This window comes from Carassius gibelio, chromosome B9 (assembly GCF_023724105.1).
Source record: "Carassius gibelio isolate Cgi1373 ecotype wild population from Czech Republic chromosome B9, carGib1.2-hapl.c, whole genome shotgun sequence".
NCBI classification, from domain to species: Eukaryota; Metazoa; Chordata; class Actinopteri; order Cypriniformes; family Cyprinidae; genus Carassius; species Carassius gibelio.
The window spans coordinates 6,517,833-6,534,610 of record NC_068404.1 but is presented as its reverse complement, the minus strand read 5'-3'; the positions used below and the strand labels follow the sequence as shown (position 1 = coordinate 6,534,610).

The 16,778-nt window shown below is 37.7% G+C and overlaps 1 protein-coding gene across 1 annotated transcript; it reads left to right on the top strand.

Annotated features, from left to right (window-relative positions):
* The first annotated feature begins 1,465 nt into the window (after window positions 1–1,465).
* Window positions 1,466–10,410, top strand: stx19 (syntaxin 19). Its single transcript, XM_052566262.1, has 2 exons — window positions 1,466–1,667; window positions 8,487–10,410. Exon 2 carries the CDS (start codon window positions 8,584–8,586, stop codon window positions 9,469–9,471), a length of 888 nt encoding a protein of 295 aa, XP_052422222.1. The 5' UTR covers window positions 1,466–1,667; window positions 8,487–8,583; the 3' UTR covers window positions 9,472–10,410.
* The last annotated feature ends 6,368 nt before the right edge of the window (window positions 10,411–16,778 follow it).

Genomic DNA, 16,778 nt, shown 5'->3' with positions numbered 1-16,778 from the left:
TGACCAATCAGAGGTGAGTATTCAGAGACTGTGAAGTCTAATTCACAAACAGAAAAATCGATTTTCACGTGATTTGGATGCGCTGGAACTGAAAAGTGTTGTGATTGTAAAACCAGCAGAGGGCGCATTACACCAGACAACTGAGAGTTTCTTTGGGAGACCCAGAATGCTTCTTCTATTTGCATCAATTATTTGGTCAGGATCAGTCCAGACCAAAGCTGAAGAAAGGATTGATCCGAGGGGAAGTTGAGTTCAGGGAAAGGGGCAACATATGATTTCTGACAGCCATTATTTAACTGTTGATACAGAAACCTGAAATCTGATTATGGTATTACATTCGCCACTGTTTACTTGGATTTGTGTAGCCATTTCTACCTTTGATTAAAACACAGGAACTGTAATATTGCTTAATATTATTACAATTTTAAAATAACTGTTTTCTATTTTAATATAAATAAAAATGCAATTTATTCCTGTGATCAAAGCTGAATTTTCAGCATCATTCCTCCAGTCATGATCCTTCAGATATTTTAATATGCTGATTTGCTGCTCAAGAAACATTATTATTATTATTAATGTAGAAAACAGTTGAACTGCTTTATTTATTTATTTTCACGGATAGAAAGAACAATATTCATTTGAATAATAAAATAATTCTTTTGTAATGCTATATATGTCTTAAATGTCTCTTTAGAGGAAATTAATGTGCCCTTGCAATAATAATATCCATAATGCCTCAGGGTATCATTTATTTTCAAATTCTCATTATTTTCATCATTGTTTTATTACAATGTGTTTTTACTATTAAAATGAGTAAAAGCTTATTTAGCACAAGTACTGGTAATTAGGAAATGAAACACTGACTGTTCATCATCAGACAAACATTGCTCTTATCCCAGCTGTATTAATCACCATCTATTCATGTTTAAATGCATAAGTAGGCTATATCAAATCTAACAGAAATAACACAGTTTGCTTTCAAATGTTATCTTTACACGCTTCCTAAACAGGTTTGTCAAACTGTCTCACCCGTGTATTAATACTTATTTAACAACAAAAGCGGCCAATGACATTCTTCTTATTTTTACTAACCATGGTTCAGATGAATGTGCTACAATTAGTGGAAATGATCAGGAAACTAAATATGGGTGCTAAGAATAGACACGTCTGTGTAGGCAAGCGTTGTCAATAATAATCGCAGAAGTTTCCAGAGCTCATTGTTGTCTTATATACAATAGCGGGTGCAGAGGGCGAGGGCAACGCTTGGGTCACCGCATGTGCTCTTTCAATGCCTTTTTGAATCAGGTCACCCACACTTCTCCTGTTTAATGAGCATCACCCTCCATCGGTCAAACAGATGTCTAACTGTGACTGGGGGTGTGGTTTAAACTGGCTTGACCAGATTTCCCAGGAGTCTGTGTTGTGTTTCTTTCATATACACTACAGTTCATACTGTAACTGGCACCAGTGGAGCAGAGGGAAAACTCACACTTGCACATATTTGTGTTGCTGGGAGCTGAGAATATTCCAAGTGCTTCCTGAATGCTTCAACAGATCCGGCTTAGAGCTCACAAGTCCATGCCATAACACAGAGTTGACTAAAAAAAAATCTGGACTACTCAAAATGAAACAATATTCAACCAGCCAGGGATTAAAAGCAATACAAGGTAATGTTTTTTTTCTTTTCTTTTTTATCCCATGATTATCAGTTTAGTAGAGAGAAAGAGAAAGAGAAAGCATGATATATTGATATCCAGGATTTCGATTTTTAAGAAACATTCTTCTGTAGATCAGTGGAAGATATGAAATACAGAAATAAATCACTGTTATCTAGTACAATTCAATTAAATTACATTGAATTATTACAGAAATGCAGTTTTTCAACACTATGGTGTGATACATATGGATACATAATTGAACATATCATTAAAAAACACAAACAATCCAAATGCGGCAGATTAAGAAATTTTTGTTTTAGTATGTGTGTGTGTATATATATATATATATATATATATATATATATATATATATATATATATATATATATATTGAAACTGGTAATGTATTATTAATAATAATAATAATGTACACACACACACACAAACATATATAAAATAAGTATTAAACACAACAGCATTTTTGTCAGTAAATATATTTCTAAAGGTGCTGTTGACATGAATTTTTCACCAGATGTCGGTAACAACCCAAGTAATCCAGACATACAAAGAAAATAATACAAATAAGTTCAGAAATCAAGCTCTGAATAATAAAGTGGAATGACACAGGGGCAAAGTATTAAACACGCTTACTGAATATATGTGTTTTGTTGAAATTTAATATATAAATGTAATATATAATAATAATATATTAATATAATAATATATAGAATAATATAGAACTGTAAATGTAATATAAAATAACAAACGCCAGTTAAAATGATGAAAATAATTATAATAGAATAGCACTCAGCGGAAGGAATAATATCAATATAACAGCCTGAATATCATTTAAAACATAAACTCGTGGCTCATGGAAAGCAGAGACACTGATCAAATAAAGAGGAATCTTACGATTGAATATGATCTAGTTATTGCAAATTCAGTAAACCAACATAATCAGAAGAATGGATTAGAGATTGTTGTGCAATTCATAGGTGTGTGTGACTTCCTCGAGTATCCTGCAGAAAACAAAGGCCACTCTTATATTCATAATCTTTCTCCCTAAGGAGCTTGGGTGGGCTGTTCACACGCACACACACACACACACATGCAACTGCAGTCTTTCCTGTTTGAAATCCTTCTAGTAACCGGATAGTCGGTGATTTGGAGCGCTCTATTTTACTTTCCTCAGACAAGTTCAGAATACCCAGGCCTTGGCGTTATGCTCACTTTCCAAAACCACAGTCCAGGCATCTAGACTAAGGATAAAACATCAGCAGTCATGCATCTTACTTTTGGTGAAGGAGCCAGTCAGTGGGATATTTGGAAGCAGATCCCAGTGAATGCTAATATATCATGTTCAGTACAGTGTCAGAACAGACTTTATAAATTACAGTGATCATGATGAATGCGCAGCAGTGATATGTGGACTGGGAATACAGCACAGGTTTTGAATAAAAGCCAGAGTTTAATCCTTCCTTTGACACGAGAGCTGCAGCTGAAGGCATAATGCATGGATAAGCATCTGACAAAAATGTGACCTTTACAAATATAGTCTGTTTTCTGTTACTCAATACCAACTAGGACGATTTTACTAGAAAAACACATGATCACACCAGGTTTGTTATTGTTAACTAAAATTAAAACTATTACAATTGTTTTTGTTAATGGAAAATATTCTATAAAATATATCAAAGTCAAAAAGCTTTAAAAGTATTAATTGCTGTACTGATTTTGATACCGATTGAATTACTTTTTAAACCCTTTAAGCATGCTAAAAGAACGAATGAAAGTGTACAAGAACAGACAGTTTATTTGCTTTATTACAGGCTTAACTGGCCTTAAAGGAGTTGATAAGTTGATAAGCACCACTGACATGCATAATAGGAAAATAAATATACTATGCAAGTCAATGGTGCTCATCAACTGTTCGGATACTAACATTTAAAAAAAATATCTTCAACAGAAGAAAGAAACTCACAGGTTTGGAAGTGGAGGGTGAGTAAATGATGATAGATTTTCATTCTGGAAGTTAACTACTCCAGAATGAAACAAAACAAAACAAACAAAAAAAGCATTTTAATCACAGTCCAAAGAACAGAACAGCAAAAAAAATATTTTGTATATTTGGTCTAATGAAATGTGTTTGTGTGGTTTAAGGTTTAAAAACATTATTATTTTCTACATAATGTACATTATTGCTTCTCCCCTATGCCCCGCCTTCTGAAACACTTAGATTTTTTGAAAAGCAAGGTGTGCTCTGATTGGCCAGCTATCCAGTGCGTTGTGACTGGCTAAATGTTTCAAGCGTGTAATGGAAATGTTACACATCTCAGCATATACTGTTATGGCGTGTCCCGGTCAGAACACTGGCATGACAGGACAAAAACAATAAAACGCATTACAAACAGGGCAGTTGTTGTATCCAGTGGGGACATAATTACTGATTATAATGACTTATACTGTCTTTTTACACGTTGCATTGAGGCTATTAGCCCCACCCGGCCTGTTTAAAGCACTGACTGCACTTGACCGACAATGGAAAAGCGACTAATGATGACACAAGCTCAACAAATCTGAAATATTACATGTAAAACATTCTTAACAATTACCACTTCAACAGCCTAAAAATAATTATGCTAGTCTTTATTACATAATGCTGTTTCCTTTAGGAAACTAACGTCCGTTCAGTTTAACCACGAAAAATAAGATTAAATTAACATGAGTCTAACCGTAACCATAACCGTCTATTAACACCTCAAAAAGGTTGTAAAATCTTTTGTAAATATGATATAAGACACTCACGGACGTTATATTAAAAGTAACGTTACCTCTTCTGTTCATTAAAAGAGGCTGTTAAGACCTCCATTTCTGAGGCGAAAACGGCGTCCACATATTTTTCAATATAAGCTCTTTTTTTTTACTTTCATGAAATGTCAAACTACTCCCGGACAAAAACAATAAATTATAACTTTACACTTTGAATCTTAATTTCCATAATGTCTTTCACTAACTTCTAACTTCTTTCACGCTGAGAAAATGGTGACTTCTCGCACTGGAGACGTGCGTGCTCTCCTCCATGTCCGCGTTCCCATTATGGGTTATAACCGAGACCAATTTTCAACCCAAACTTGGGTTAAAACAATCCAATGTCCTACCCAGCAGTTGCAACCCAGCATTTGGGTTGAAAAACAACCCAGTGTTTTTTAGAGTGTGTAAATTTTGCATACCATGAGTCAGAAGCTGTCCTTGCAAAAAGTGAGGAACAGCCGGGGGCTAGAGTGAAGAACAGCCGAGGGTTTGAGTGAGGAACAAGCCAGGGGCTTGAGTGAGGAACAGCCGGGGGCTTGAGTGAGGAACAGCTGGGGACTACAATGAGGAACAAGCCGGGGGCTTGACTGAGGAACAGCCGGTGGCTTGAGTGAGGAGCAGCCGGTGGCTTGAGTGAGGAACAGCCGGTGGCTTGAGTGAGGAACAGCCGGGGGCTTGAGTGAGGAACAGCTGGGGGCTACAGTGAGGAACAAGCCGGGGGCTTGACTGAGGAACAGCCGGTGGCTTGAGTGAGGAGCAGCCGGTGGCTTGAGTGAGGAACAGCCGGGGGCTTGAGTGAGGAACAGCTGGGGGCTACAGTGAGGAACAAGCCGGGGGCTTGAGTGAGGAACAGCTGGTGGCTTGAGTGAGGAACAGCTGGGGGCTACAGTGAGGAACAAGCCGGGGGCTTGACTGAGGAACAGCCGGTGGCTTGAGTGAGGAGCAGCCGGTGGCTTGAGTGAGGAACAGCCGGTGGCTTGAGTGAGGAACAGCCGGGGGCTTGAGTGAGGAACAGCTGGGGGCTACAGTGAGGAACAAGCCGGGGGCTTGACTGAGGAACACCCGGTGGCTTGAGTGAGGAGCAGCCGGTGGCTTGAGTGAGGAACAGCCGGTGGCTTGAGTGAGGAACATCCCGGGGCTTGAGTGAGGAACAGCTGGGGGCTACAGCTAGGAACAAGCCGGGGGCTTGAGTGAGGAACAGCCGGTGGCTTGAGTGAGGAACAGCTGGGGGCTACAGTGAGGAACAAGCCGGGGGCTTGAGTGAGGAACAGCCAGTGGCTTGAGTGAGGAACAGCCGGTGGCTTGAGTGAGGAACAGCCGGGGGATTGAGTGAAGAACAGCCGGGGGCTTGAGTGAGAAACAGCCGGTGGCTTGAGTGAGGAACAGCCGGTGGCTTGAGTGAGGAACAGCCGGTGGCTTGAGTGTGGAACAAGCCGGGGGCTTGAGTGAGAAACAGTCGGTGGCTTGAGTGAGGAACAGCCAGTGGCTTGAGTGAGGAACAGCCGTTGGCTTGAGTGAGGAACAGCCGGTGGCTTGAGTGTGGAACAAGCCGGGGGCTTGAGTGAGAAACAGCTGGGGGTTTGAGTGAGGAACAGCCAGTGGCTTGAGTGAGGAACAGCCGGTGGCTTGAGTGTGGAACAAGCCAGGGGCTTGAGTGAGAAACAGCTGGGGGTTTGAGTGAGGAACAGTCAGGGGCTACAGTGAGGCACAGCCGGTGGCTTGAGTGAGGAACAAGTTGGGGGCTTGAGTGAGAAACAGCCGGTGGCTTGAGTGAGAAACAGCTGGGGGTTTGAGTGAGGAACAGTCAGGGGCTACAGTGAGGCACAGCCGGTGGCTTGAGTGAGGAACAAGTTGGGGGCTTGAGTGAGAAACAGCCGGTGGCTTGAGTGAGTGGCAAGCCGGTGGCTTGAGTGAGGAACAGCCGGGGGCTTGAGTGAGGAACAAGCCGGCGACTTGAGTGAGTGGCAAGCCGGTGGCTTGAGTGAGGAATAAGCTGGGAGCTTGAAATGAGAGGCAGTCACGGGCTAGAGCGAGGAATGGCCGGCAGATTCAAAGAAGGAGCGGTTACGGCAACCACATGTGATGACCCCAGGCTGGACTACGCCTCATCAACAGTGAAAGCCAATCTGGCGGTCCACAGAGCAAAGTTGATGTATTTCCTCAAATCTTCCCGCATAGTGACGTAGAGATGTGGGGGCATGAGGAGTTTTGAGGTGGAGTGGCAGAGTCTTAACTTAAGTCTTTAACTAAAGAATAGCTCTTTCGATTTGATACTTTAGTCTTTGCAACTTTACAGACCTTCTTTATGCACAAAGAGCTTGTAACACTCCAAAAAGAAAGGAATAAAAATCACATTATATGTCCCCTTTAAAAGCAACAGAATGGTATGACTGGCTGTAGATTTGTGAAATTATTCTAAAAATGCAAACTCACTCTCTGACAACAGGTGGCGCTTATGGAACTTTCGTAATGCCATTTCCTTGGTTACCGATGTAAACAAAGCAGATGCATGCTTATTAATGCTTCTTTAAGGTAGGATGAAAGGAAAATGCCATCGCAACATTATTATGTTTTCTGTTAAAGTAACAGTAACTTCTCTTCAGAGATAGGCTAGAATCATAGCCCTCTCCCATGATTCAGTGTTGAGTAGCATGAGTAGCATGACGAACAGTGAGCTTGTACAGTATTTCTGTGCCAGTGCGTCTGTCCACTAATCTAACGTTATATAAATGAAAGATGATCTCTACGGTGCCCATAAGGTGGCTTGTTCGGTTTACTTAGTTTTGTTGTGACCACGGCATAATAACTTGTGGGAACGTGATAATATGATAATATTACTTCATTATATTAAGTAATATAATTACTTAATTCAAAATAAAATATGAATGATTCCATCTCTGATAATCCTGGGTTGCTATGGTCACGCAGGTTTGTTTACGCATTAAACTCGTGGCCACGAGAAAAACTTGTCGTTCCCTCAACATAGGATCTCGAGGCCACGACATAAGGATGTCGTTACCTCGACAAAATGATCTTATGGTTAATATCAGACTTCGACAAAAGTACTTAACAAAATTCATAAAGTATAAACTAAAATTAGGTTACAAACAAATAAACTGTAGCCTAAACATAAAAATAGAAGCTTATTTAAAATATGAATGAATACTAACGTTACTATAGTAGCTATGTAAACAATAGGCCTAACGTTAGTAGGCTACTAAAAAAAAATGTCTTACTTAACAAATGTAGGGCTATGGTTATGGCCAAATTCTTATTATTAACTTTTTTATTTTATATTTATGAAATATAAAATTAAATTTCTATTTGTTTTGTTTTTCGTGCGTGCTTGAATTGCTTTTGTTTTTCATGCTCCCAAGAAACTTTGCCTTTAGACGCAAAACGTTTATATTCTTAGTGAGCATATGCAAAGCTTGGGGGAATGCAAAATATTTTCGAGTGATTACAAAAACACTGATAGACCTATATATATATTTTTCCCCATCACTATGTCTCTTTAGGGGTCTGTGATGTTGTTTCTGTGAAGACTTAACCAATTAAGCTCCAAAGTTTTGGCTTCACCAATGACAAAAATAGCATTGATTATCATGTCTGATAATCCAGATTTAAATTCATATGGATTATGTGTGTTTTTAATTTATGTATATATATATATATATATATATATATATATATATATATATATAGATAGATAGATAGATAGATAGATAGATTAAAAGGCATGGTCACACAATAGTAAATTATTACAATATAAAATATTAAAATATTATAAATATAACTGGTTGTAAGAAGAAAAAAACAGCATGCAAATTTGGAACAACATGAGGGTGAACTAATATTGACAATTTACATTACAGGTGAACTATCCTTTATAGGAAATTACATAAACCAGAAATTACATAGAAAAAACTGACACTAAATATGAGGACCGAAAAGACAAATGTGACAATACTGTTACTGTTATGGTTAACTCAATATCCCTTCTCTGGTTATTTATAGGATATGAGAAGCAGAGGAACATTTTACACACATACAACACTCAAATCTAAGAGAAAATCTGCCCTGGTCTTCATCAAGGTCTTCTGTATCTGCAATCATGAAGGACCGCATGGAGGAGTTGCGTCAGCGAATGAAGGCCAGCGATAAGCCGGTGGACAACAACCCCTTCAACGAGGAGGAGGAGGAGGAGGACCCATCCTCGCTCATAGGCCTGCAGGCCGTGATCTTCGAGACAGAGCCGGTCCTGGAGATCTTCCTGAAGGAGGCTCAGAGCATTCGTGACAGCATCGAGGAGCTGAACTCTGAAGTCAGTAAGTTCAGTCAGCAGCAGAGCAACTTTGTGGCCACCATCAGGCGCCTCAGCATCATGAAAAAGGAGAGCAGCATGACACGAGACATCAAGCTGTTGGCCGAGAGCCTGCATAAAAGGTTAGACATGCTTTCCAAGCAGGCTAAGCAAACCGAGGCCGAGCTGGGCCCGGATGTCGCCACGTCCCGTATCCAGAAGGCCCAGCACGCAGCCCTCTTTCGCCAGTTCCAGCAGGTGATGCGCCAACACAATGACTCGATCCTGAGCAAGCAGAACAAATGCAAGCAGTTCATCATCCGTCAGTTGGAGGTATCGGGCCGCGAGGTGTCCGAAGATGAGGTGGACAACATGATAGAGCAAGGCAAGTGGGAGATCTTTAATGAGAACATAATAGTGGATGCAAAGATCACCCGTACGCAGCTCTCAGAGATCGAGCAGCGCCACAAAGAGCTCCTGAACCTGGAGAGCAACATGAAGGACCTGCGAGATCTCTTTCTAGAAGTGTTCATGCTGGTGGAAGAACAAGGCCACCAGATCGAGAACATACAAGCCAATGTGGAGAAGACAAAAGATTATGTAGCAGTCACGAAGGAGAAGTTCAAAATGGCTGCGAGATACAAGAAGAAGAACCCTCTCAGAAGACTGTGCTGTTGTTGCTGTCCTTGGTTCAGATAGCAGAGCAAGGCTGGTAGAATAAACCATGGGAACATTGCTCGTTCATTGTGCTCTCCAGGGCTGAATACACTAACTGCAGACATTGACCTCTGTCTGATGAAGATAAAAAGCAAGGGCACAAAGCACTTTTTTTTGTTGAAAATATTAAAATAGGAAGACTCTTAAAAATGAAGGTTCCAAAAGGGTGTTTTCACAGCGATGCCAAAGAACCTTTGAGTGAACAGTTCTTAAAAGAACCATTTTTTCTTATTGTAAAGAACATTTTAAGAATCTTTCTCCACCGTAAAGAACCTTTTGTGTAATGAAAAGATTCCATGATTGGTAAAGGTTCTTTGTGGAACCATTGATGCCAATAAAGAACCTTTATTTTTAAGAGTGTTGCAATGAAGACCTTTAGCTTCAAATGGTCACAGATTTCACAAAAGGTTATTATGTTTTGTTACATTACATAAGTTATGTAAGAGTTAATCAAAGGCAAGTTTATTTTATATTTATTATTGTGGAAAAGGTGCACTATTTTGGAAGTTGCCAACGTATTTAGCTGACTTCAGTTTTTTATGTCAGAATTATTTTACATTTGTCTTCACTAATGTATTGTCTGCGTTATGTTGATCAAATATCTAAGCTAAAAATAGATATTCTGTTATAAGAGATAAGACTAAGCAAATACGTCCTTTTTTTTCAAGCAAAAGGACTTCTGAAAGATTTCTGCAAGATTTAAACGTTTTATGCGTTTTGGTTTTTCATTAAGCTACACAACAATGGCATTTTGGGGGCCTGCAATGCAAACTTTTGAAATTGTGTTTCATTCACTTCTCAATTGTTAAAAGAGTATGTTCTATAGAATGAATGAAATAAGTCAGAAAATAATAGCCCATGAATGTTTCGATTTTCCAAAAACCAATACTTGAATATTATTAAAACTTGAAATGTACTTCATTTGACTAAATTATTATTATTTTTAAAAGAAACTATTATGTTTTTTTTTTTTTCAAGCTGCATACAGTGAGATTGCATTGAATGAATGGAGTCAGATGAACATTGTCAAAGCAGGAAGTCCTCATAGGAAAAGAAGCAGCAAGTTTAAACGCTTTGACAACATTGCCATCTGTTGACAAATACTTGAAGTACAAATTGGCCTTGATTTTTGAAGGAGAAAGCACATGCACACATTCCTTTGACTACATTAGTGAGGAGGAGGACATTGTATATAGCATTGGCAACATGAAGGTTACTGTACTTGAACAAACAACATCCCATGTGAGTCTATGCCATTGCAAAAATGTCCCTGATTTTCATTTGACCTCAGCATGAAGTCTATTTTAGAGAAGTCCATGTGGGACATCACTGAACAGGTAATGTCACAGAAGTGAAGTATCATTATGTTGAAGACTACAAAGACGTTTCGAAGTACTTCTGAAGTAAGCAGACAGAGCACCCTCCACACTGTCAATCAACATCCGAGTCAAAGGTCAACTGTCTAGTTATGTCAATCACACAACACTTAAATATAATCACAAAAAGAGTCTTTAAAAATGCAGTTCACTCAAAAAGAAAACGTCTCTCATAAGGGACGCTAGTATTCTTCCGAGGGACACTAAAAGAAAACTATTTTCACGTATAATACCTGGGTAAATGATAACAGAAATCTGGGTAATTCATCGGCACACAAAGATCTGTTGAAGCATCTTGCTCGTCGTGTGGAGCTGCTCGAATACAAGTAATTTAGCTTGTAGCTAATGCTAGTTATATAATTCAAAGGCAAGTTTTGTTTTCATTGCATCAGCTCTTTATAAAACGTTAGCGTCTTTTCAGAGTCGAAGATCTTGTAGGCTACTCTTCATGTGACTGTAAAAGCTGATGGACACTAGATGGTGCTCCAACAGAAGAGATTGAATCCACCATCACAACACTGCAGCAGCTGCAAGACGAAGAGTTTGATCGGGAAAGAGCTGGAGAGTGTTTGTGGGTGTATTCTGCGAGGTCTGCAGTGTACTGTGTGCTTCGGTCTGTGTCATATCGTTATCAGATTAGAGTAAGAACACAAATAATAGATGCTTAGTCCTCCATTCAGTAACAACAACCCAGCTTTCTAGACATGAATCTGAGAATAGTCCCCACAACATATCATTCCTTCTAATATAGCCTAGGCCTACATAAAGGTTTTAGTTTACAGCGTGTATGAATGTATTGGGGGAAATGTAGGCATATACTAAATGTAAAAGTGTTTTAGTAAGGAAGATTTAATCAGTCAACATTTCCATTCTTCAGATAGGACAAGATATATATTTTTATTTTCTTTATACATTACATATTTCACTTTAGTCACTTCTCAAAATGCTTAAGAACATAACTGTGTTTTTGGGCTGTTCTCTGAAAAACTCAATAAAACAAAACAAACGAAAAAGAAAAACATTGAAATAATACATTATATTATATTATAATCCTGGTAAATATATATCACCCTGAGATGAATGGTATTACGGTTGCAGCAGCCTTTTTGGCTGGACTGGCATTTTCACTCCGGTTTAAAGAGTTTACGGACTGACATTGGTACAATATGATTAATACACCCAGATAAAAAGATTAAACATCCCAGTGGCTATATCATGCTATTTGTCCAATTGAATAACTTGCTGTGATTTTGTTAGAGGCGGTGTGTGGAGAAAACTCAGCACTTTTTTTGCTTGCACAATCACAACTGAAATCTTCCGAGGGTTTGTGCTTTGTAAGGATGAAACTACATCCTATTAATTCTTTCAAGAGGTCAATAAACACCTCTGTTCAGAGGTTACTGTTAAACAAATGCATAAAAAAACATGAAAAATGAAAACAGAAGGATTTGCTGGAAAAGATGAATGTGCACCGTTCTGAAAAAAAAAAAAAAATCCTGTCTTTTTTTTCCCTTAGGCCAGTTATAACAATGAATTGACCCGTACTGTGAAGTAAAGTATACGTTACATGGGTAATACCTAATAGCATTATCTCAAAGCACTGATATAAAATTTATTGAACTTCCTACCAAGTAGGAAGCAGAAAAGGTCAAAAGTAAATTTGCTCGTCCTTATTAACATGAATTACATCACTGATTCAGCTTTTAAAAGATCACATCAGTGGTTTAATAAACTTTCACTACCCGACCGCTTCAGAATGAGTGAATAGAGCTCTTTGTTCCCTGGTCCCGGTCTGTAATATTTTGGCTGTAACCGCCAGGTCCTGATGAGGTTCATCAGCTCGGCAGACTGCAGTGTCCCTGGAAGAGTGTTTCACTGCCTCAGGAAACACTTGCACTCAATAGGAGCCACCCCAGCCCCAGCTGGCCCGTCTCTTTTACCGCCACCGGTGACACGCATGCTCTGAACCGCGGATATTTGGAGGGCCGTGCTTCCCTAATACTTCTTTATTTTGCTGCCTCATTAGACGAACAGGGCTCCAGGGATGAACTCACTCTCGGTAAGGAGCGAGTTTAGTGGTGGATCATTAAGGAAATGTCACTCAGGTGATGGCTTTCCCACAATACTCAAATGTGTGTTTTCTAGAAATCACTTTTCAGGAAATAAAAAGGTCAGTTGTGTGATTTCAAGACTAAAAGCCCCAGTCTCAATAATATGGTAATGACAGCATGTAAAAATACTTAGATATTTATGTCTAATTTTTGAGTTAATCATGTATGGAGTAACCCTTGGGAAAACATGCTCTTAACTGTACTGTACAGTACTTTAATTCTTAAAATTATATATTTTTTAAAAACCTTGAAGATAATATAATATTACTAAAATTAAAGACCACTTAAAACCACTTATGTTTCTTAAATACACTTTTAAAAAGCGCACATAAAATAATGCCAAATTCCTTTTTTACAGTACATTTGATATCATTATGTTTTAATAATAATTTGTCATGCTGTAATGCAGTGCATAATGTGTTGACTATGTAAAGTTTTTAATTAGAATTAGAAACTATACTTACAGTCAATGTTTTTTAAAAAACAAAATTGCAGCTTCACAATTAAATTGTGTAGCACAGGACAAGTTTTAATATTTTAGTATGCTATTAATGATCATCAGTATATTCATTAATATTTAAAAAATAGACATAAAGATCTATTTGCATCATACTTTTGAACTCTGAACTTCAGTTAATTGTATTTAATATAATATAAAAGCATTCACCAATATAATATAATACAAATTATATTTCATTTAATTGCAATTAACATGCAATAAAGTGTCCAAAGATAAATTAGACTATTTATTTATATTATTTCCATATATGTGTGTGTGCGTGTGTGTGTTTGAGTGACATGTTAAAGCAACAAAAGTATTCTTTATATATTCATATATAATTTTAAGATTAAATCTTGATGTTCTAGTGCATGTTATCTGTTAACACCCCTCATGAATGTGTTTTAAACTAGGATAATACTATTTCCATAGAAATTGCTCCATTTGTGCATTAAAAAGGATAAAAAATCAGAGAGTGACAGCGAGAGATGAGATAGATCCGTGACATATTATCTTCAGTGTGAGCTTTACATTAAAGCACTGAAAATGAGAGTGAAAAATGCTAATCAGGAAATAGATTTAACCTAAAGCATGTGGTATAGACATTTTATTTACAATGCATCATCTACGCCTTTACTGGAGTTAATGAGATCCCAAATAATCCAAACTGAACATCATTAAACTGTTATTTGGTCTGGAAGTGAGTCTTGCTGTATGTGGAGACTCAGGATGGTGACAGATATCCATTATGGCATGACATGTCTGCAGTGGATAGCAAGAGATTTGGCGAAGCAATCAGGAGAAATGTTGTGGTGAAGAGTGCATTAGACATTTGGTCGCCAGAAGAAGAGGCCTTCACCAGTCTGAAGCTTTGTGATTGCTGCTGGGGAGCGTGGCTTCAGTGTTTGCTCTGTGAGCCTCACATCTCTGCCACACTGCCAAACCAGGACGACTGTGGAAATCTTGAGCCGACATTACGAGAGAGCTTCAAGAATTACAACAAGCAGCCAGCTGCGTTTGATAGGACTGGCTCACTAGTCAGGGCACAACAGTATCTGTCAAAAAACAACACTATATATGTGTGTGTGTGTGTGTGTGTCCACCCATTCTTCAAACCATGGGTCACAGTAATGCTAGAAGATATCATTTCAAAATTAATTATAGACTTATTATGTTAGAAATAATACTTTATATGATTAATGTAAGGGAGCATACGCATTAAATGTCTGAAACAACAACAACATAAAAACACATTTTACTTTGGCAATTAACACTATACATTGTTAATATGATGAAAAAAATATGTTTTAAAATTACATTAATTCATTCTAACATTCATAGCATTCTATTTAAAAAATAAAATAAATGTATTTGTGTTCATGAATGTACCTCAAAATAGTGAAGTATCATTTTAAATGAAGTGACATAATTTGCATAAATTGCACACTTTACAATAAGGTTTGATTTGTCAACATTAGTTATTAAGGGTTAATAAATGCTGCAAATATAAGTTGCTTATCATTAGTTGATGTTGGTTAATGAATTAACTGATGGTAACAATTGAGAACTTGTTACAGAGATTTCAGAGGCCAATTTCTAGAGGCATTTCACATTATTACGTTTTTTGATTACACTTTATTTGAATGTGTTCTTGTTACCGTGTAATTATACATTTAAGTAGAGAGTAATATTAATTAAATACATGTACTTACTATATGATTAGGATTGGGGTTTGGTTCAGGGTTTGTTGCATGTTATTATTATAACAGTAAGTACACCTAACATGTGTAACAAGTACACCTACAAATAAAATGTTACCATTGTTTTTGTTGACATATTCACCATCACATTTCTTTTTTCCCCAAGGAAAGTTACTGTTCACTCTTGAGTCTTGAATGATAATCATATGAGGCCATAATCTTGAACACAGGGAGAACTGCAACCATTGGTTTAGCCCTCCGTTCATAATATCCCATATCCCAAAATGCAATTCTTCAGCCCTTACAGACCTTCTTTGTCTGATAGAATGATGAAAATCTTACAGAAATGTATTTTGAAAAGGCACCACAGCCAGATTTCTAAATGCATCTGAAGGGCCAGACTTTAATCTGATTTCCCGGAAACAGATGAAAGAATAATCCACGTTGAGAGTGCAGGAAGAAAGCCTTGTTATCTGCGCTATAACAGCTCTAATGCAGGTGGATATTACTCTCACTCGACCCCGCGCTGTTCTTCGCTCACACTGCAGGACATCTCAACACCTGCCCCGAGAAGTCAGGATCTGCTAAAGCACCGCATCTCTTTCCCCAAGCTGCCCGTCCCGTGGCAGTCCGAGGCGCTCGGCTGCTGCTCTGTCAGTCCAGGTTTGGGAGAGAGATGGATCCTGGCTTCCACAGTGAAAGTGATACTCGTGAATTCCAAGGTGCAGACCGAAGAGGACCGTGGCTGTGACATTTTGATGTCACAGCTGCCACAGTTGTACTTCTTGAATTTCTTATTTGAGCAACACTCATAAATATTGCCAGACACTTTAACATACCGCCATCTGTTTTTCTATATCAGACACATTCTTCTGCAAATGTTTGTAAAATCTGTATACAGACCTGGCTTTCACGTGCAGATATTTACTGTTAACAGGTAAAAGACTGCAAGTAACACACAAACACACACACACACACACACACACACACACACACACACACACACACACAAAGCACATCTTTCAAGTTATTGTGTAAAGTGTTATGGAGACTCAAATCATGTCACTTTCTCTTCATTCTGAGGTAAACTTGTCATAGCACTTGTATATCATTGCTCTTGTGTTGTTTTTTTGATTGCTTCCACTGTCCTCATTTGTAAGTCACTTTGGATAAAAGCGTCTGCTAAATAAATAAATGTAAATGTAAATTCATAGTCACAAATAGATTCCAATTAAAGAAAGAAAATGTTATGATGTCTTTTGATGTCAAAATGTTCTAATGTTAAAATTTTATTTTTAATTGCACTTTTTAGTGTTGTTCATATATATATATATATATATATATATATATATATATATATATATATATATATATATATATATATATATATATATATATATATATATATATATATATATATTATATTTAATTTTTGAGTTGTGCTGTCATACCATTAATTGGTAAATTAGGTTTCACATTATTAAAACCTGTCTGGATCATATTTCATCCCAACATTACAAGAAAGAATAATAGAAGATAAGAGCTTAAAAAAATTATTTTCAGGATTTTTTTTATTTTTTGCATCATGACATAATTTCTTGAT

Bases quoted from the DNA above. Each gene is read 5' to 3' on its own strand.
- stx19 (XM_052566262.1), top strand. From the start codon at position 8,584: ATGAAGGACCGCATGGAGGAGTTGCGTCAGCGAATGAAGGCCAGCGAT.